General features: G+C 49.5%; 1 protein-coding gene and 1 pseudogene across 2 annotated transcripts in view; one reads left to right on the forward strand and one right to left on the reverse strand.

Moving 5' to 3' along the window:
* The window catches only part of DDX31 (DEAD-box helicase 31), a 67825-nt gene that overhangs the window by 33748 nt on the left and 11594 nt on the right, over nt 1-22483 (reverse strand). For both annotated transcript variants that reach the window (XM_039862933.1, XM_039862932.1), the window contains exons 7-15: nt 19390-19434; nt 18045-18086; nt 17086-17150; nt 15459-15578; nt 15223-15329; nt 13842-14077; nt 12951-13127; nt 9648-9707; nt 1042-1092 (exon numbers count right to left, since the gene is read on the reverse strand). In XM_039862933.1, coding sequence (XP_039718867.1) covers nt 1042-1092; nt 9648-9707; nt 12951-13127; nt 13842-14077; nt 15223-15329; nt 15459-15578; nt 17086-17150; nt 18045-18086; nt 19390-19434 — 903 coding nt within the window. The remainder of the gene's footprint in view (nt 1-1041; nt 1093-9647; nt 9708-12950; nt 13128-13841; nt 14078-15222; nt 15330-15458; nt 15579-17085; nt 17151-18044; nt 18087-19389; nt 19435-22483) is intronic.
* On the forward strand, nt 4577-4694 carry LOC120602766 (uncharacterized; annotated as a pseudogene).

Consider the following 22483-nt stretch of genomic DNA (forward strand, 5'->3'; position numbering starts at 1 on the left):
CAGGGCAGTCAAGAGGCAGCTCCCTTCACACAGGGAAATGCTGCTGCTCCCAGGCACAGCATCCCTGACTCAGGGAAGGGGGCCGACTCTGGAACTCAGCAGGATGAAAGATGCAGAGCATCTGACGTTCTCTGTGGCAATAACTCTGTCACCATTAAAACTTACTGGCCGTATGTTCATTCTTCCTCTTTTTTGGCCTTTGCTGCTACACAAATCAAAGGTCAGAGGACCAAGACAAGTATGATAGATATATGGGAGGCCAGGCACATTAAACTAATCAATATTCACATTATAAAAAGGCTCTAAATGGTCAATTTGATGTGTCTAGCCTTCCGCACGTTAAAATGATTCTCGTCTCGTCTTTAATTTGCTCTGTGGCCAGCGGGAAAGACGACGCAATGCCTCCAGTCGCAAAGTGACCATCTGCAGTGAGCAGCTCAGACTTCCTAGCCAGTGACAGGCATGCGATTCCACTAAAATGTGAATAAACCATGACTCACGTAAACAGGGCACGTGTCCCCTGGTCCCTACACAGAAGGGCTTAAAAACATCACTCTGCAGGCTAACAAAAAGGTAAAATCTAAAACCACTGGACTAGCGCGAACACCTGTACCCTCCGGCAAAGCGTCTAAGGCCGGAGGTATGTATAAGATGCTGTCATGGACTTAATTGCCCCCTGCGGGTCAATGTACAGGACATGGATCTCAGGACAGCTGGGCCATCTCCTCCCGGACAGTGAGGCCTCCGAGAGGCCTGGGTAATTCCCGTCACTGCGGACACTGTGACATGCATTAGTCTGGGAGCAGGGGAGCCTGCCCCTCCCTCCCGAGACTGCACAGTCTGGCTGTTTTGCTGCAGCGGTGAGGTGGGCTGGGTTAAGGAGAGATGTCGGGAGACTGTGCAGAGGAGGCTGGTTGCTGCCTGGTTACCAGGGCAACACCCAAGAGGGTAATAATAATTATTCTAGTTAAAGCCAACGCATTTACTCACGATCATACATTCCTGCCTCAAGCTCACACCTTAACAACTTAAAAAAATTACCTGAACAATCCACGTGACTTGAGGGAGATCTAAGCCCCGAGCCGCAACGTCCTTCAAAACAGAAAAGAATAGGGATTAGGACTGAGTTCCTGAACGATTAGGAGGTCACAGGCCCATTCTAATCTAATGCACACCACGAGGGCTCACCCCCACCAATGTGCCTGCACCCCACAAAGCTGTTGGCATACAACTCCAGGAAGCCACTGAAGACCATTTGTGGTTAAAATTCTGATTCAGGGGCGAGTTCTACGGAACCCGCCGGTGAGGCCGTCACGACCTGCGTCACCAGACACCACCTGCGGGTCGGCCCGAGAGCTTCAAGAGGCTGTTATCAGCTGCGCCGTGGAAGAACTCTGGAAACTTCTGGCATGCTCCACTATTACATTTTACCTGAAACCCACTCTACGATGAGTGCATTCACAGGTGACTACACCCATCCCGTCCCTATCGGTGATGCTAACGACGACAGGGCTTCTGGAAGATCACTCCGAGGTGGTCCCTCGTGGAAGTGAGCTGCGGAGCGTTTTCTGAGGACTGTGCTTCGTAGCCTCAGAGAGCAGCAAGCATCGAGTAGGGGCTGCCCCTCTGGCCTGCTACATCAGATGCAGGTCAAGGGCAGCCAGGCAGACGAAGGCCATCTAAGCAATGGAGAGCCATTTTCTCTTTTCAGCTGGTCGCTACCTAAAGAGCAAAGACTCTCCGCTCTCTGGTTTCTGGCCATTCCGGCAGAGTGACTAGAAAATGGGAATCTTCTGGTCTTCACTGATCATTTACACTTAGCATTCATCTACTCGCTAACACTCCTAACAACGATGTCGCCAGCCAACATTTACCAGGCGCTCCCTACACACCGGACACTGTGGAGCACTTTACCTGCGTTACCTCGACTGATCCTCAAAATAACTATTATTCCTTGGCCACATTACATTATACTGTTCCAACGTCAGAAAAGATGCTGTACCTTCATGGGCTGCGGTGGGAATGCAAAATGGGAGAAACCCTTTAAAGCGGGAGAATTTGGTTAATATCCAGCAAAATTATATATGCACTTTCTCCCTCTGACCCAGAACAATCTCACTCCTAGAAATCCACCCACAGGGACGCCAGCAAAAACACAAGATGACATACGTACGAGGGTATCTGTTTCACCACCATCCGTAATTGGAGGTCTGGGAGGATACAGGTTGAAAAAAAACATGGCAATACCTACCTCATACAACAGAGAATGATACAGCCACGGAAGGAATGAAGATTCCTATGTACTGACATGGAGAATCTTGAGTGTGTCGATTTCAAGTGTGGGCAGTATGCTTTTGTGTAAGAAATGGGGGAAATAAAATATATTCGCTCAAATTTCAAAAAAAAAACAAACAAAAAAAATGGAGGGAAAAACCCACCAGCTCATCGAAACAGTTATCCAGAGAAGAAGGAGGAGAACGGGGCAGAGGGGAAACAGATGGAAGCCAGATTCCTCTAACGGCCCTTTGTGACTTTGACTCTGAGGCCATGTGAACGTTCTGACATAATGAAAAAGTAAGATGGCCAGCTGTCATGCAACAGGAAGTACGGAGCATCACCTACTGCTGCCAAAACAGAAGCAAGACCTGACAGTCTGACTCCAACCAGGGTCTAGACCTGGCTGCTAGTTTAGAGGTAATCTGGGGGCGGCAGGAACAAGTTCAACATCACCACCAGGCGCCGTCAGGCAAATCTGAAATGTGGAGTAGCCTAAAGGACAAATAGGCTGGTTTCTGCCACCAAAATCTTCAGGGAAAAAAAAGAAGGGTAAAAACAAAGCAAGACAAAAACAAAAAATCCATTAAACAGATGGATAAACGGACAGAAGATCCACAGATAAACTAAGAACCAACACCTGGAAGGATGTTCTCAAAGGGTCAACCGTGGTCATCTCTAGGCAGAAGGATTCTCGTGATTTTCACTTTTTGCATTTTTCTGTGTTGTCTGTTTTGTTTTTTAACAATGAGTATGTATTTCCCCCACGTTTTTATTTTGAAACATTTAAACCTACAGAGGAGACAGGAGCGGCACGCGAGTGGCGCCTGCGCACCGCCACGGAGACCCATCAGCGGCCGGTTTCTGGCGCGTCTGCGCTCTCCTGCTCTCCACAGGCACGGTTTTCTGAACCATCCGAAGGTACACTGGAAACGCCACGGCACTTGACCCCTAAACACTTTGGCACATTTCTCCCAGGTAAAAGGACATTCTTCTACGGAGCCACGACGCCATCATCACTCCTAAAGAGTCTCCTGTTGAACAACATTACTTCCTAATATTCAGTCCGTAGTCAGACTTGTCCAACTGCACTGAAGACGACTCTCGGAGCTGCTTTTCTTCCCCAACCCAGGGCTGAACCACGGATCGTGCAGGTTTTGTTGCACCCCTCTAGAGTTATCACACCCCTTCGTCTAGAATGCCGCCCCTGTCCTTTACTCACTTAGTGTTGTTTTGATAACCGTCGATGTTGAAGTCCGCAGACGTCTTGAGGAACACCCCAGACCCGTGTTTGTCCCGCTACTTCCTCACGGTGAGACCGGGGGAGGCGTTTTGGCAGAGACACGGTGTCAGGGTGCTGTGTGCCTCCCAGTGCGGCACATGGGGGGCACGCTAGTGCAGCCTGTCCTGCACTGGTGGTGCCGCGTCCAGCCACCTGAGTCAGTGGTGTCTGCCAGCGCTCTCCACTGTGAAGGTGCCTTTCGCCTTTGTAATTAAGGGAACGGAGGAGTGAATCCCGCAGACGGCTTCCCAGAACCTTTGCCTGAGGGTTTAGCATCTGTTGGTGCTGCTTGTCCGGCTCGATTGTTACCCTGATGGCTGCCAAATGATGACTTCCCAAGTCCATCCCTCCCTTCCGTGGGAGAGCGGGCGCTCTTCTGTGAGGACCAGCCCTCCTCCCTCTCCCGTCACTGCAGGCACTGCTAAGAATCTTATGCATAATTAGTTTTTGAAAAATAACACTACGCAAAGTTTCTGCAAGAAGCACATTCAAACGATCGCTCCCTGCATCCCCCAGGCTCAGAGGCAGGACCCGAGGAAGATACCCCCAGCAACATCTAACTCCCCAGAAGGACCACGGGGGGCGGGGCGGGATTCTGCAGCCTGCACTCTGACACACCTGCGGCGGCTGGCACCCTCTGATCAGGGGCCAGGCCACATTTATTAAGGGTCAAGCAGGAGCTTAATGCACTAAAAGTGCGTCAGCCACCACGAGGTGTTTTCAGACGGTCCCCACAGCCCTGAAACCAAAGGCCGACGTTCTGGAGCGGGCGCCTCTGAGAACACTGTTTGGGGTGTTCTGCCTAGAGGCAGGGACGCTGCTTTCCACGCCAACCACAGCTGGCATCAGAAACACTGGGGGCCCCTAAATCTGCTCAGCTCCGTTGAGAAAGGATCTCGTTCCCATGCTCTGCAGTGTGAGGTGCGTGCAGTCTGTGGGCTGCCACAGTGGTTCACGTGGGCTTCGTGAAACATTTAATGCGTGTCGGCTTCGCAGATTCAATCAAGAAACACAGGCAAAGTCTACGGCCATGCCACCCTGAACAAGCCCGACGCCGTCTGATCTCGGAAGCTAAGCAGGGTCAAGCCTGGTTAGTACTTGGATGGGAGACCACCCAGAAGACCAGGTGCTGTAGGCGTAAAAATAAAAAATAAGGGATTGTGAGCTGATAAGGTCCTTGCAATCTGTGAGGTCAACTGCGGGTTGCCTCGCCTAAAAAAGAAAAAAGAAAGAAAAAAAAACAGGCAAAACTAAAACAACATATGATGTTCATGAAAGTCACTGAGTACGGACACGATGAAACAGTGACTTAGGAAGAATGCCAGCAGCTTGTCATTGAGACTGTTCAGGGTCTCTCACTTGGGTGATCCAGCTCAAACCACCGGCTGAGACACAGTCTTCCCCGCCCCGCTACTTCTTGTGGTGGGGCAGGGGACCTCACCGACAGCCAGTCACTGCTCAGAATTAATCCAGCTGTTCTTTTAAGTGCTTCCTTCTGCTCTGAGCCTGGGCTACCACAGAGAATGGGGGAAAGGAACAGTCTTCCTATCTAGGAACAGAGAGAACTGGACTGCGGTATGACTTCAGCAGCTATGTGACCTGGGCGTATCAGCCCAGCTCTCTGAGCCTCAGTTTACCCACCCATAAAACGACTATAAGACCTACCCGATTTATCTCATGGGGTCACTGTGAAGACCAGAAGAGACGGTGTATGCAAACCGTGTTTCAAGCATTATCAACCCAAGTGCTTCACTCGTTTCACGATAAAGCAAGCACTGGCATGGTAGCAATCAGACGCCGCCCCCCGCTCGCACCCCGGGCCCCTGGGAGAGGCGGGGGCGCCCTCCCTCCGCCTGGCATGCCGTCGGCAGCAGCACCAGAGCAACAGAAACCGCGACCCGCTAAGACTCAGCGAAGGCCCCGGTCCTCCGCCCACCTTCAGAACTGAGATCCGGCCCCACTGCAGCCCTTTAACCTAATTAGGGCAAAAGAATCGCTAAAGTCAGTTCTGAAAGACGCTCAACGGTGCGGCCTTGAAGGCCCTGGGCTCGACAATTGGCTGCCTCCATGAGACCAAGGAGTACAGATGGAAGGCAGCTTGCTCAGGTGCCAGCCTGTCAGTTGGATTAAAATGACTCATTTATTTACCCAAGAACCTCACAAAGTGCTTTTACTAACAGAGAGAGGGGGCCTGCCGGCTCTCTGAGCAAGGGACGCAGCAAATTCGCCTCTGCCGCCTTTCTGGCCTGCCAAAAGTCATTATTGCCGTGTGTGGAAAGCCATCAGCGGGGTACGGGCCCCCGTTGTCCGGGTGACAGATTGGGCTGCGTAATCAGAGGAGGAAGGAGAAGCTGTCAGAGGCGAGAGATCTTGGCTGCGGCCGCCAAAAAACTGGCAACATGAGTTAGCGTAACCGAGTCAGCAGCCAGCAATCTCCAAATGATCTTGCCATTAACACGAGGAAATAAAGTGGAAAGATAAACTTTACCTAAAAAACATGCCCCAGAGAAAACCGAGAAAGTACATTTACTCTGGGTTGTGAACTGACACGCTCGTGACTCTGATGGGCCCACTCCTTTGTCTCCTGGGCCCCTGGCACATGGAGATGCCCCAGGAGGAGAGAAAATTAAGAACTGCACAGACAAAACTGTATTTTGAGTGAAAAAAGAAATAAAGTGAGACAGTGGAGGAAAGCAGCACAGGCGATGGGGACCTTCAGAGGGACAGTGCGGTGTATTCCGACGAGCATGCGGCCAGCACACCTGGGTGGAGCCGGAAGTGCCTCTCCTTGCTGGGAGGTGGCCGTGCTCTGGTCATCTGGGGACAACCAAGGGACAACCAGAGAGCACCATGCGTACCAGCAGAAAGCCTACGACCAGCCTTAAAACCAGAGGCCACCTGGAAACACCGTTTGCCGTCACCCAGTGGCGTGTCTCTATCAGCTCATCGACGTGACGATGGTATTAAAAGCCACGGTGAGGTCTGCACCATAAACAGGAGGAAACGTCCTGGAGGTAACCCCATATCTGAGACCCGATTCCTCAGATTTCTTAGCTCAATCTGGAAAGCGGCTTTGAACTCTCGGATGACTCCTTCCTGCTAATCCTTCCTGTCTTATTAACTTTGGCTGCTTCTTAGATCTAATTTTCTAGAGAACATAAAAATTACATTTCAAAAGTATAAAGACTCTCTTTCCTTCACAAATGGGTACCTCCTGCCTGACCCCGCTTCCACCTCGGCCTCCATGTCACCATGGTCACGCGGCCTGAGAACCCACAGCATACAAAGCTCTGTATCAGGCCCTGAAAGACTACAGAGCATGAAATTAAAAAGTTCCTTGCTTTTAGATGTTTGTAATTGAGATGAAAGAAACACACACACACACACACACACCCTTAATTGTTCCTAATAACAGGACATAGAGAGGGAGGAAAATGGGGTGCAGGGGGACTCCCTAGCAGGAAAGGAAATGGTGTAATTGTGGGCTTTTGTGTAGTTACACCATAATTCCCAGATTTTCAGTCTTCTGGCCCCGTTAGAAAGACCTTGGGATGATAAATCAAAATGGCAAAAGGAACGGTGTGAAGGGGGAAAGCCCCACGCGGCAGCTAACGCGATTCCTCTCTATCAGAAGAAGCCAGTTCTCCATCTGCCGTGTCCTGAAGTGGCCCGCATTCCTCATTAACACTAAGGAGGCTCCTGGGGAGCGTTCGCAGGACCTGGCAAGCAACAGGCTGCTTCAAAGGACGCCGAGCGACAATACCCCCCCAACCCAGGCATGATCTATTACAGCGCGTCTCATGCGCCCCACAGCTCAGACGCCAGAAGCGTCCGGCTAAAGCAAACAAATATGGCAGCCGTAGGAGGACCACAGAGTGGAGGAGAACTCTGCTCCCAGGAAGCCGTGCTCGGATCTCGGCCTAGAAATAAGGGAGATGCCCCTCCCGCCCCCGCCGCCCCAGGGCTTCTGCAGTAATCCTCACCCCAGGGTAAGGACGAGATGACTCTGGGAGGGGACCGGGCACTGGAAGCGACCTGAACGAGCAAAGGGACATGAACCAAGAGATTTGAGAGACATCAGATTGTGGCAAGTGAGTCTGCTCTCCCCGTGGCACCAGGACTGGCAGGCGTGAAAGGGGGGAGAGCTGTGCTTTGCCAAGTCACTGGTGCCCTGTGTCCAGCTGACATCCCTTGCCCGCAGGTGTCAGCCAGGCCGAACAAGGAAAGTCAGCATGTGTTTTGACCCCACTGGGAATTACATTTCAGAAAGAATGATCTTCTCTTCCATGAAGAGCAAGAAAAACCAAAACCAAACCAAACCAACCTGAACAAACTGACCTACAAACACCTAGAGTTTTGACGCTCGGAGCTCACCCACATCCATAACGCCGTAGCGCTTGTACACTAAGAGACTTGACAATTTCCCACCAGGGACAATTCCAGCATCTTAAGGGCCAAAGATAGAAGACTGTGTTCTGATCCTAACCCCAACTGCAACGCACAGGTTCCTACTGCTTTCTGGCTCAAGATACACGTGTGCCATTCCCTCCTCAGATAACACCACGTATGAAAATGTGAGTTTATGCCCAACGAGCAAGTATATCTTGGCCTCTCATCTTTAGAAAAGGCACATGTCTGTGGTCCTCAACATCGACTTTCTTGGGCCTCGATGACCCACACATGCCATCCACAAACACTGAGGGCCCACTGCACACTTGCTCTGTGCCTGACGCTGGGGCAGAACTGGAAACGACACCGTCCTGCCTTCACGAGCTTGTCGTCTGGTGGGAGGACACCCAGGCCTGGTGTGATGAGTGCCGTAAAGAGATGCAGAGTGGTCAGGAGGGCCAAACGGAGAACTGGGGCTCCAGGAGCCCCACCTTCTGAAAAAATGAACTTTAAAGCTGAGACCTAATTAGGGGTCAGTCGAAGTCAGGGCAGGCGTCCCAGGCAGAAGAAATACATGTACCAAGGCCCCATGGCCACAAAATGCGAGAATGACACATTCGAGGAGCTGAAAGGGGGGCCTGGGTAAGAAGCAAGAGGAGAAATGGGGACAGAGACAGGAAGGGGTCCAGTTCCAGAAGGTACTACCGGACATAGAGATTTTTGGCAAAGTTCTTTACCATGTAGCTTACTTAGGTATTTGCGGGTGCTTTTAGAGCAAACACAAGCATGTGACCTGTGGATGCCCTTCCTAAAGGGAAGGGGTTGCCACGCGCGTGAGAACTAGCACACTATGACAAGCAGGTGACCAGGCACTCCATCTTGTACACGGCCACACACAAGACACAGCAGCGCTCGCCCACACGCTAACTTTAGGAAGAAAACGATCTCTACGACCTCTGAAGCGGAACACAGCGCAGGAATTCAAGGGGCTAAATGTCTGTTTCCTCTATCCAGCAACCAACCGTTCACTGAATTACCCGACTTATCGTGTAATTTCATTATCGTATATACAGGGATTCTGCAAATTATCAGTTAGGGATTAAGTGCCATCATCCGAGATGGCCCAAACAGGGAAGGTCTTTTAACCCTGGGGGCAAGCGACAACTACAGTGACGCGAATCCCCAGAGAAGGGGGCCGTGGGAAGTGCGAGTTTTCCATCTCGAAAGAGCACGAGCGCCGTGCCGGAGGCGGCAGCCCTCACGGCCGCAGACCCAGAACCGGCAGGCCGGACGAGAGCTGCAGACAACAGCCGATAAGACCCGCCCAAGCGCATCTGCTCTCCTCTCCTTTAAGAAAAGGTGAGCGACGCGAGCAGAGCCGCTTTGTTGTGGAAAGACTTTCTCAGCTCTAATTACTCCCGATAGCTGTAATTTACAAGTTTTTGGTGGGTAGAAATCACCAAGATTCACACATTTTCAGACCAACAGCTGTCACTATTAGTGAGCAAATCGCTAAGTCTTCTGCACAGTGGCGGCCGGCTATCCGTGACAGAGTCAGGTGACAAACCAGAAGTGCAAAGGGACCAGCCACACCAAGAGGCCCCTGGTATTCCTGCTCTCTGTGGAGCTGGCCGCAAGTTCAAATTGTCGAGAGAGAAAATGTTGCAATCACCAATCACGTGGAGTAGAGAAGGGTACGTACCGTGCAAAGGAGGATGCCCGTTTTGGAATGGGAGAATTCTTGAAACACGGCTATTCTGTCCTACAAAAAAAAAAAGGGAAAAAAGCCTTACAACTCCGAGATGGATTCCAGCGAGGCAGCTCGGATTCCCACGGCTTGCCCCATTTCCGTGTGCTGCACCACAGGAGGCACAGAGAGGCTCCGCCGAGGAAGTGGATTCTTCACATCTCCTCGCAAGGCCCGGAACTCACAGGGCTGGCCTTCTTGGCTACGTCGCACGCCTCAGTAAGACGATGCCACCGTGGGCACATCCTTCGGAAATGGCCAACCGTAAGGGCAGGGAAGGCCATGGCACGCGAGTGACTGAATTTACGCTAAACGCGATTTCCTACAGGTGGGCTAGAGGAGTGAAGACCGACCAACCTTTTCTACAGGGAAGTTTTTTAAAAACTTATTTTTTAAAAGGTGAAAAATTACAAAACCCGTGTATTTTAACCGTAAGACAATTACATGTCCGTCAAAGGAAAAGAGTGCAAGCATTCCGCCTCCCAGAGCGCAACGCCGGCGCTGGTGACCCCACGCTCCTCTGGCCCCGTTTCTGCGCGCAACGTGACCGAGTGCGAGGCGGATCGGCGCCATGCTACGCACGCTGTGCACACGCTCTCATCACCTCCTGGCAGAAAGCAAACGTCTTTTCAGGCCGATAAATACCCCAAACCCACATGGTCTCTCGTGACTACACAGGACGCAGTCGAATGGGTGTGCCCAATGACCCATAACTGGCACCTGAGGTTGTCACCAACTGTTTACCGTTCCAAACAACCGTGATCGACATCTCTGCAGATCAGCAGCTGTGGACGCGCTTACTCGTTCTCTCTGGGTAAGTTCCTAAAGGCAGCCTTGCTGGGCCAAAAGGTGCGCCCACTTAAACGGCTCGGTGTGAACCTGCAAAGGGCACCCGCCCAGTGCGTGTGAGTCACAGAGCTGCAAGCGGCTGAGACTCCACCGTGTCCATCTGTCAGCAACGAAAAAGGAAATATAACCAAAATGACCACAAATTTGGAAAAAGGAAAAGGTGAGGTCTGTCCCTCCATTCTGGCACGGCCACTGGGTCACAGAGGTGCACCTTGCTCCGGGCCTCCACGTGACTGGCCCCTCACTCAGGACAGTGGGCAGAAAGCCAACACAGACTGAAGCCTGCTGCATGCCAGCCGCCGGCCCGCGCTCTACCTGGCAGAGCTTACAATGGGGCATTGGGTGCAACAGGCCTGTGAGCAGGTGCTGCCGCCGCCCGTTCCAGGTAAAGAGGCGGAGGCACAGAGAGGCTGACACACCTGCCCAAGGGATGCGCGCACACGGCCAAGGGCTGGGCAGATACCTGCACCCAGGGAGCTGTGCTCCACAGTCGGTGCTCGGACCCTCACAAGGACTGCCGCATTTGTCACTTGCTACCTGGTCTTTATAAGGGACGTTTTTAATGGTTGCATTGTAGAGTCAAAATCAGAAGAGTTCACGAAAGCCCGAATCGCCTTCAACACTGACCGTGAAGTAGTCAGATTTGGGGTGAGGAGAAAACCTAACCAGCTCCTCAACCCAACAACCACGTAGCAACCTCCTCAAACGGTGACTTTCCTCCGGTGCCCACGTACTTGGCTGTGGTCACGTCAATCACTTAGGGAGACCACAGGTCACATGGAACAGTGGCCAGCATAAGACACCAGGAAAGCGTGACTGTGACTATCTTAGCTTACTCTGGGACAAGACGCTCGACCTCAGCATTCACAAAATGAATTTTCCCATCTTCTACCCGTTTCTGGAGGAGACTGTGAAGGTGGCTTCAGGAACAAAACAACATAAGCGAAATACCAACAATTATTAAATGAACAGTGGCACTTAACGTTCACTGAGCACTTGCTATGTGCCAAGCCCTGTGCTGAGCGCTTTGTCTGTACTGACTCGATCAAGCATCACAACCACCCTAGAAACAACATGTTATCATAAGCTCCATTTTAGAGACATGGAAACTGAGGCACAGAGAGGCTAAATGCTTTTGTGAGGTCACACAGCTGGTAGACAGCAGAGCCACGACTAGAACACAAGCAGTCTGCCCCAGCTGTAAGCACTCTGCCAGATACCATCCTATTACAATGAGAGTTGGAAATCATTTAATGACAGAATCTTCTGGATGACCTATTTGAATTCCCAGACTCTGAGATTATACCCAGCTCCTCCACCTCCCTCAGACTCACCATGCAGAACACCCCTGGTGAAAACAGCCCAGAGGATTAATAAACTAAGTTAAAAAAAATCGTAAATGGTATCACATTATCAAATCGACAAACTCAATTGAATCAGGGGTGTACAAGGTAAAAACTGACTTTGTGTAATCTTGTAGCAAATAAGCAGCTGTGACCTTGAGTGACTTTCAGCAAATTCACTTTTCTGAGCCTCCATTTTCTGAATTATTAAAATAGAAAAGCAAAAACAAAGCGTGTGATTGGACTTGATAACCTTTTTAATGCACCTTTCAATCCTAAAAACTTTGATTTTTTAAGCTGGTTCTGTCCGCTCTCGTTCGGATTTCTGGCTTCCTTTCGCTCTAATTTTCTAAGCTGCCTGGTAACCTCTCCGCGAGGACAAGAGGGCCCTTGTCCCCAGGCCCGAGCCGTCCTCCCTTCCACGGCTCCAGCATGCTCCAGCCCGGCTCCCTGAATGGACAGCCTACCGACCAGCAGCGGGCCGAGCCTCCGCAGCCCGGCTCCCAGCATTAGGACGGCGTCACGCTCTGCCCGCTGAACAAAAGCGGCGCGCAGAGCCGAGGCCGGACCGAGGCCCCGCGGCATGCACGACCCTCTCGCAACCAGAAGTGTGGAGAGGGAAGCGCTGCGCTTGTTGACAGGGACAGCAGCCACGCTCAGCGGTACCATATGGGATCCACAATTTAGCTCCATTAATGCTCTTAATTTGAAGACATCAAGCCCTAATTACACACTGGGTACTAAAAAGGCAAAAGCCTTCCCTGGTGCCAGCTACTCAGTGGTACTCTGTTGCCCTAACAGCTGGCTGAGGTAGACGCGGGCCAAGCGGGCCTGCGAGCCCCCAGCTTGGGGAGCGAGAGCCGACGGGAACAATAGGCTCCCCCGCCACACTGGTAGGGCAGCGGGACCGGCGTCCAGGTCCAGTGGGTCGCCCGTGGCAGGCTTATCCTTCCTGAGCCCGGCAGAGCCTGCCAAGGAAGCTCTGTGACCCTGGAGGACGAGTTCAAGTTCACGGGGTCTCAGCCCGTGGGGGGGGGGGGGGGGGGGAAGCTGGCGTGCTGCTCACCTCCTGCTCCAGGCCCCCGTGCAGCCGCAGGAACTTCAACTGCGTGGAGCCGGATGGTAAGGGCGCCGCGGCCGGGGCCCCCGGGCGGGGCAGCAGGGTCTGGACGAAGAGCGTGTAGTGGAACTCCACCAGCTCGCAGCTCGGGAAAAAGACGATCATCTTCTGGTCGGCTGCGAACTGCGTCGGTACCGAGGGAGAAAGCAACCACACGTTAGGGTTAGGCGACACCAAGACGAGCATCTCTCTGAAATGCAGTCACGCCGGCCCCATAGGAAATATAGGGGGCTGACGACTTTGAATTACTAAAAAAAAAAAACCCCAGCAACACCAATGTTTCGCGCTACAAAGAACGCTGGACGGGAAAATGACAGAGCTGTGGCCTCAAACGGGGCCCCACCCCTGGGAGCGACACGCGGTAGAGTGACGCTGCGCACTAGCTCTTCCCCCCACTCTGGGCTCGCCACGCACAACCCGTCCGCAGGAAACCCTGACGCTTCATTGTCACGCTTTCCCACTACGTCCCCAGGGACCAGAGAAAGTTATCAGGTGAACCCGGCAAACAATTACAGAAATACTACGGATCTTTCAAAAACCCAAGTACAGACCCCTAGGGCTGCCCCACGTCCAGCACGTGTCCACCTGTGATGCGCCCAGCCCTGGCGTCAGTCCCAGGCAAGATGCTTAAGGCCAATCTCAAGCTGAACACACTGGCCCTCACTGATCTCTGATTCTTTCCCACAGTCCTGGACCACTGGCTGACACGTGTGAAGGGCCACACTCACGCACACGCCCTGGCTAGAAAACGCGTGCGTGTCTCCATGCAGCTACCAGTGCCCGACATGAACAGGTCTCTGTGCCCTCGATCGAGCCGGGTCCAGTCCCCAGTCCTACCGCGCACTTCTGCAGGATGAAGGCCGCCAGGGAGACCAGCCTCAGTTTGCTGGGAACCAAGGTCACGTGCTGATCGAGACCCTCCGGTATCGCGAAGCTGTCCAACTCGTCGCTGGTTTGTGGAGCGGAGACTTCAAGAGCTCCTCCGCCCTGTGGGTTAGCCTGTCCGTAGCCTTCTTCCAGGACAGAAATACTGACTGGGTTGAGTAAACTGATATCGGCGAGCTGGGCCACCCCTTGGATAGAAAGTGAAAAAGGCAGATAGATGACATGCACGTGCCACGGACCTGGCCAGGTATGCACTCCCACACACGCCACATACCAGGCGTACCGGGAAACTCCCGACAGATGCCACCAAGTGCCAGCACGGACCTGCCAACTGTCAGTCTGGTGGGGCGGACCCCCCTGGTTCCTTCCCATGGCCCAATGACCCATCTGCCCAGCATTTCTAAACTCGGACCTGTGGCAGACCACTGAAAGGGACACTAACAGGTGGCTGCCCGCCGCCCCCCAACCCTAGAGAGGATTCTGTGGTCAAGTAAGTTATGGAAACCCTGAAAAAAAGGCTTCGTGGGGTTTACAGGCCTTCTCAGGACCTTTACTGTGTGGGGGTACATCATGAATCTCCGAGGAGGTAATGTGGGGCGTTTCCCAAACTTCTGGAGCACAGAACCCCTTTTCCACAGATCATCTCGTAACATCACTATTATTGAGGACGCACTCAAACTGCTGATGAGTCACACGCACGGTATCTGGTACATGGGCACCATGGGCGGTCGGCAAAACAAGTAAACCAGACAGAAGAACACGCAAGTTGTGCTGTCGCTCAAACAAGGACCACTGTGTGGGTGACTCGTGGGGAGTGACGTGGCTTTCCCAAGCCCCGGTGCGCCCATCTATGAGAGAGAGCAAAGTTCCTATCTCGTGAGGATGGTAAACACAAACGGCTTAAAGACGACCTATTTTCTGGTTCACTGTCTCTTCAGGAGAGAGGCAGGGTGACCACACTAAAATGCGCACTGGGGTCAGAGGTCACCATTGTCGGCACAAGAGCCCTGCTCCCAGGTGGGCCGTGATCACAATAAGCGCGTCCCGAGACCACATGGCCTTTCTCTTCCTCTCCGCCCTGACGTGAGCGCCAGCAGCACCGTCCCCACGGTGACTCGGGATCGGGGACCCGCCCGCTCCCCCTCTGTCCATGCCCTGGGATCACAGAGTGTTGGAAGCTGGAAGAGGGAGGCTGGTGCAGGACTCGGGGTCTGAGAAGAGGTCCTCTGAGATCCCCCGCCCCCGTCCCCAGGGCTGAGAACCACAACCGCACACATCCCCAGTCCAGCTGCCCCCCACCAAATGCAGAACAGAGGGCACCTCTGCAACCCACCTTCCGTGAGTGTCGCCGACAGCAAGACGTTCTGTCGCTTCTGACACTCGGCATTGACCGCATTGAGTATCACTGTGATATCTTTCTCAAAACCCAAATCCAAGATTCTGCGGTTTGGAGAGAAGGAATTTCAATCGACATGAAGAATGAATAGGATACCAAGGGGGCCTCAGAGCTGGGCGAAGACAGCGAAGCAGCGCCCCCTCCCGCCTTTCGTGCTTCTAGACGAGGCTCACCTGTCGGCTTCGTCCACAATCAGCCACTGTACTCGGCTAAAATGAATGTTCTTTGTGGATTTGATGTGATCCACCAGTCGCCCCGGAGTTGAGATAAGGATATTTATTCCCTTGCGGAGTCTGTTTGAAATTACACTGATGGAAAAAAAAAAAAAGAAATCAAACTGGGCTGTATCAATAGAAAACATAGGAAAAAGGCCAGGGAGACAGATTCATGTCTAGCATCGATGTGCCACTGCTTGACATCGTGACACATAATGACAAGTGGATACAAAGATATACGTGAGTTTTAATTTTTCTCTGAAGTTCCTCTCTCCTCTAGAATATAATTGTTAAGATTTGAAAGTATTTTAAAATCATAAAACCTTAACTTTGAAAGAAACCTTTATGATGCCTTTTACCTGACCCACAGGTCCTTTCTAGAACATTCCAGCTACGTGGTCACCTTTCCTGTTCCTGGAAGCTCTTACGCCAGGTATCCTCTTATCTGAGTTGTCCCAGAATGTTTTTCTATATACTGAGCTCTTACCGTAACTTCCATATAATGGACTTAGCTTTGCCTCATAGACTAGGTAGAATAAATCTAATTTCTGACGACCCAAACATCCTTTATGCCATTATTCTATAGTAAGAAAAGTCTCCCATTTTTAGCTGAGTGTATTTTTCAGCTTCTCTTGCAGTGAAGCATGATCATGGGCCTGCGTTCTAGGATTAGGATAAAAGGCTAATGAATATATACAAATCCCACGGGCACCTTCACGGGGAGGAGGTATGATTGTCTTTGTTCCTGCTGCAAGGAAACTAGGTGTAATGTCTGGATCTCCAGCAACCTTCTAAGACTGTGAGGTAAATGGAAGCCTCCCTTAGTGGCACATAAGGACAGGAGGAGCCGGGGTCCTGACACTGGAGCACCATGCCAGTCCTAGATGGCGACCTCGGCCTTCTTTCACATGTGGAAGAAAAATACACCTTCCATGTTGTTTGTGCTCCTGCTATTTGCCGCCTTTGCTGTTTACCGCTGAATCTAATCCTGAACAACACTTTTATCTTTCGAATTTAATATTTACTTTTTAGTTACAAACCAAACATAGTTGGGTGTTACTACTATGCATTAAGCTATAATTCAATAAAAATGGTTTAAAAAGAATGCAGACAATTTGGGATTCACTTGTTGCAACAATGTTCTACGGACACCCGTTACCAGCTTTAAAGTAGAATTAGGAATCGATGTTTTGAGATGTAAAAAGCCAGATGCAAAGAATTATGTAAGCTTATGATCTTGTTTTTGTGTAAAACAAGAAATCCCCAAACTCCCAAGGAACCTCCCACAAGGGAGCCACCGAGGGGGCTGTACACTAAACCGGGGAGAACTGCAGGTACTGGCGGGGAGTTAATTAAGAAGGCGACGCCCACGTAAGAAAGGAGCCCCATGCAGGTTCGTCCCTATTTTTAAAAGCAGCCGTCTGGAGGCGACTGCTCCCTGTCGACTCGGTCCGTCCTTACGCATGAGCAGGAAGCAGAGTCTGGGACGAGGCTCTCCCCAGGTGTGGAAGGACCAAGTCTTACCGAACAGGAAGGCAGGACAGACAGGTTCAGGAAGGGATCCACCACAACGAACGTCCCCTACCTGGCTTTTTCCGATTTTCTCTTCTCGCCTCCCATGAGCACTCCGGGCACAATCCAAGTGAACGGCTGCAGACAGACAGACCAGTCAACGCGAAGCCCCTTGCTGCAGACAGAGACTGACTCCAAACTCCCTTCCTCACGGGAGCTGGAAGGGGGCTCAGGCTCCTCACTGTAAGGTTACTGCGCAGACACGACTCCTAGGTATTGCCATGCCCGTGGTCACTAGCAGCAGTAACTCAAATTAGAGCTAAACAACAGGCTTCCGACACTCTAAGAGAAACAGGAGCTTTTTAAGTGATTCAAGTAGCAACTCTGCCTGTCTCGGTGGAGCCTGAATTACAAATGCATTGCGGTTAAGTCTACTGCTTTTCTTTTGCTCTTTTTGGTTAAAACAAAACCCAAGCACAACCCTCCCCACTCACACTCCTAATGAAAGGAAAGGACAGATTCTTTTTTTCTCAATTAGAATTGGCATTCAATGTTATTCTATTCTATATTAGTTTCAGGTGTACAGCATGGCGCTAGGACGTTTATATAATTCACGAAGCGACGTTTATATAATTCACTGACTCGCTCTAATCCGGTGGGTCGGCCGCCTTGGGCTCTGATGCTTTCCCTTTCTTCTTTGACAAACCCTACTCGCAGCATTTTAAGTTGCTCTCCAGTTGACCACCGAGGGTTGCTGTCCCTGTGAATGTCTAGATGTGGCTTGCCTGTGACTAAGATGAATAGATTATAATGAACCTTTACGCACCAGGAAACGCTACTAATCTTGCTAAGCTGGAAACAGGTGGTTAGTAAGGTTTGGATTAGTAAAAACCAGGCTGCACCTGGGGAGAGCACAGACAGCCGGGGGACAGGAGGACATCGGCACAATGCCTCGCTCTTCGAAAATACTCTTTTCTCTTTCCTCAAAAGATCAGGAAAAAAAGATAAAACTGAACTCATGGCTGGCCTTACCTTGAGAAGTTTCTGGAAGATGTCAAAGCTTTGTAGAGCCAGCTGTAAATATCAAAAAGTTACAGATAATGAGCAATGTCCCTTCTTTTTTAAAAAAAATTTAGACAACGTACAGCGATTAGGATCCGAACGTGGACCTCAAGTTAAGATTTAAGGAAATAAAAATCCTGTTGCGGAATCAACTCAAAAAATATACCTTGCCCTTAGATTGACTCTGAAACCTGTCAGATTGTAGAATGTGGGTAGAAACATCACATCTATTTCCTGGATGCATGTGAAAATAGTGTTTTGTGCTCCCTCTGCTGGCTCAAATCCCCAGAGCGCCACACGGAGACTACAAGGCTCTGGGCACAAAGATGGGGGAAAAAAAAAAAAAAAACGAAATGGAGACCTGAATTCAGCTCTCTGTAGACAGAGAAAGACTGTAATAGGTACGAAGGAGTAAACTAGGACAGGGGTGCAACAGGCCAGCCTTTGGGGATTTTACGGGTGACACGACTATATCCTGAGACTATGCCAGGGCAGAGCAGCAGCCCAAGACTGAGGGAGGGCCACCCCCCAAGTTTATTAAAGGAAAGAAACATGAAAAAGCCCAGTGGAAACCAGGGAACGTGAAAACGAAGGCGGGTTGTAACCATTAACAACCATCGAAAAGCCTCCGCACGTCCCTTTCTGCAGGATGCGTACTGGATTCCCACAGGCTTAGGGTTCCAGGGAAGGAGTCGTCTGCTGCCTTAAAGACGGAAACAGCTCCACGTCTGCTCCTTCGCTGGGCGGAGCTGAGAGAGGGCACTGCAGGCTGCGCAAAAGGCGGAGTGGAGACCTCCATCTCCTGGACCAGCTCTCTGCGAAGAGTGTTTAGCGTCTGATACACAAAGCAGACGCCCTAGCCTAAAATTGCCTCTGTGGACAAATAAAATGGATCAGACGAAAAAGACTTTCTACCAAAAAAGAAGAAGAATACCAAGAAGCCTACCTTTCAGGAACAAGTAAAATTTCTGGCCCAGTAGCTTTCTAAAAAGATTTTTCAATGTTAGTGCTGACTGCTTTTATTTTTGAATTCAGTTGGGGACAAAGTACAAAAATCTGGTCATTTAAATTTCTTTTCAAAAGACAGAAATGTATAGTGTTAGTTTTGAGGTAACAGGGAAATGCTTTTCCCTACTTTATGATTTTCAGAGTACTTGAATTTTTCCGGTCAGGAACCAGAAGGGCAGTTCCCGGGCAAGGGCACGTTCGTTTGTGCAGCAGAGAGAAAAATGGTAGAGCCACTGACAAATCCAACAGAGTACAGTACCACTGAGAATCCTGGCTCCAGACTCCTCCCAGACGGGAGGCTGCTTACCTCTCTCGTGGGCACCAGCACCAGAGCATAGGGACCGTCACTGCGCTGTTGACAGAGAAGGGGAAAAACGCCATGAACCAAGGTCACGGGAGTCCAGGTGACCGGAACTTAACGGTGGCCACTTGCAAAATATCACAGCTGGTCTCGATGAAGAAAGGGACACAAATGCCAATTACGCTTATTGTTATGGAAACTTGTTCTAGGGGTTCTGGCCCACACGATCAGACAAGAGAACGAAACGCGTATAAATCTGGAGAGCAGGAGGTAAAACTGTCAACATTAGCGGATGATATTTTATCCTAAAAAAAAATCTTAAAAAAAACCACTTGAAAATCTATTACCAAAGACAATTCAGTCGTCTAGCTGAATGTAAAATTAACATATAAAAATCAATTGCCTTTAAACATGGAAAGTGAGAAAATACAAAGGGAAAAAAATCACACTTGTAATAGCAACAAAAAAGATAACAAGAATAAGCTTAATAAAAAAATGGACAAAATCTATATGATGAGAATTTTAAAATCCTGAGGAGCATAAAAAATTTGAATAAATGAAAAGATATGTCCTGTTCTTGAATAAGAAGACTCAATATTATATACAAGCTAATTCTCCCTAAATCAATCTGTAAGTGCAATGCAATTTCCACAAAATGCCACGAAAATGCCACAAAAATGCATGTAAGTATATAAATACATAGATGCATATAGGAAATAATACATATCCAGATAAGCTGATTACAAAGTTCACATGGAAAAATAACCAAGACATTTCTGAAAAACATCAAATGTTAAAACAATTTAAAGCTACAGTAGTTGAAAAAAATTGATACTAGCACCAAAGATTAAAATAGCTAATAGAGCCTAGAATAGAGTTAAATACATACAGAAATGTAGGAAATATGATAAGGGGCATTTTGTAGTAGGAAGGACAAGAAGGATTATTCGAAAGTCCTTTTAGAAAAAAATTGTTAGAAAAACAAAGTTGAAACTAAGTTGCCCTTTTTATAGATGACATAAAACTCAAAAATTAAAACACTGATCAATTTTGCCAGAAAAATTTTAAATTTCAGAATAAAAAAAATAATACCTAAACTAAATCAAGAATCGAATAACAATGTGGGGAAAAAAAATACGCCATACCTAAGGAAAGGGGCTGATTTCTCTAGCTTATTAGGAAGGTCTATAATTCAATTAAAAATAAAAATATAAAGGATCGACAACCCGAAAAAATGTACAAGGGCACAAGCAGCCAATTTATGGACATAAGAATTCAAAATATGGCTCTTACACGTGTGAAAAGGTTTCAAACTTATTCCTAAGAGAAGCTGAAATTGAAACATACTACACTAATCCCCCGTCAAAGGAGCAAAGTGGAACAGCGGACAGCTTTGATAAGGGCTCAGGCGAACAGGAGGGCTCGCACGCTGTTGTGACAGTGCCGCTGGTCTGACTCCCTGAAAGGTCAATTTTGACATTATCAAATAAAAAAGCAAATTCCACGTACAGGACTTTCTCTAAAAGATACGCTCACACATGTGCGTAAAGAAGTTGTAAAGCATTTTCCGGAAAGTGTCCTTAATAGTCTGTTTGCAGCACGATGTTGAACCAAATGTAAATTCTACCAATGAGGGATGATTCGATCATCTATGGTACACGCACACAACGGACTATTAGGCAGCTATTAAAAAACAAGGCAGCTAGACGAGGTACTTACTGATAAGAAACTCTCCCCAAAACACTAAGTGAACAAAAGCGAGGCACAGAACATCAGGCAAACAAGCAACCATTTGTGCATCCAACGAAACAAACAAAAACGCCAATCAAAGGAGCGGAGGAACTATGCGTACTCGTGTAGGCTTTATGTGCGAAGAATACCCTTAGGAGAACATACAAGAGACTGGTGACAAAGACCACTGCACCTGATAGGAGCGCTGTCCCACTCGGGAGAATAGGGTGTTGAAATGACACGATCTATTTCTTGGTGCTCCAAATTTTTTTTTTTTTTTTTTTTTTACCGTGCACGGAATATCTAAATATGATAGTAATGATAATAATAGAAGACGAAGTAATCTAATGAAGTGAAGGCCCCAGAATCAATGGTGCCTGGCACCTCACAAGTGGTCGCAGACAGTGAATGAATCAAAACACTATAAGTGCAGGAGCTGAGCACAGATTTCAGAGCGAATTTAATCACAAGTATGGTTTTCGTGTTTTGCAGAGGACACGTTTTACCCACAGGAGAAAAGGATGTGGAATTCAAACTAGAGCCATCCGCGCCCGACACCGACTCTGCGAGATTGCCGACGCCCAGGCCAGGAACGGTAAACGTGTTAGGACAAGGGCCCCGACGTGCCGCAGCGCGACGGTAGGAGATTCTGATGTTTCAAAAGGTGCAACGACACAGAGAAGAAGAAAGAAAAATCGATTCCTAGCAGGGCAGAAGCGAGTGGAGAAGGAGGGATGTGATGTTAAAAAATATCAGAGCCAAAATGACTGAGAGCGAAAACACAGAAAAGCCGCCCATTCTCATTCCGTCGCCTGAGTAATTTAAGGCTCTGTCAGGTGCCTTGAATTTGCTGCTCCCTCCAGATATGTTTTTTACAGGTCAAATCATTTTACGATGAACTCCAAGGGTCTGTACTGAATATTACTTGAAATAAGTGAATTAAATTTGGGCTTGGAAAACTTTCTACAGAATATTTCAGTCTCGAATAGAATGAGCTGTTACAGATATTAAAAAATTTTTGAGCGAATGAAAAACTATATGGCTTGTTAATGATTCTGACTATAAGCAAATCGAATCACGGGCCTCTAAACCAGCCACGGGACCACGCTGATGACGATGACAGCTAACACAATGAATGAGTAGGTTGTAGTACCAGGTGCCAGAAACCCGTGCATTGAGCTCACTTAATCCTCACCCCAGGAGAAAGGCACCGCTCTTAGCCCCATGCCACAGGCGAAGTCAATGAGGGACAGGGCTGAAATGGTTTGTCAGAAGCCACCCTCAGACCCAGGACAGAGACAGAGCTGCCCACACGCCATCCACCTTGGGAATGTGACCTAACCTCTGCTGTCCTCAGTTCACAGATCTA

Source organism: Pteropus medius, unplaced genomic scaffold, assembly GCF_902729225.1.
Source record: "Pteropus medius unplaced genomic scaffold, Ma_sr-lr_union100, whole genome shotgun sequence".
Lineage (NCBI taxonomy): Eukaryota > Metazoa > Chordata > Mammalia > Chiroptera > Pteropodidae > Pteropus > Pteropus medius.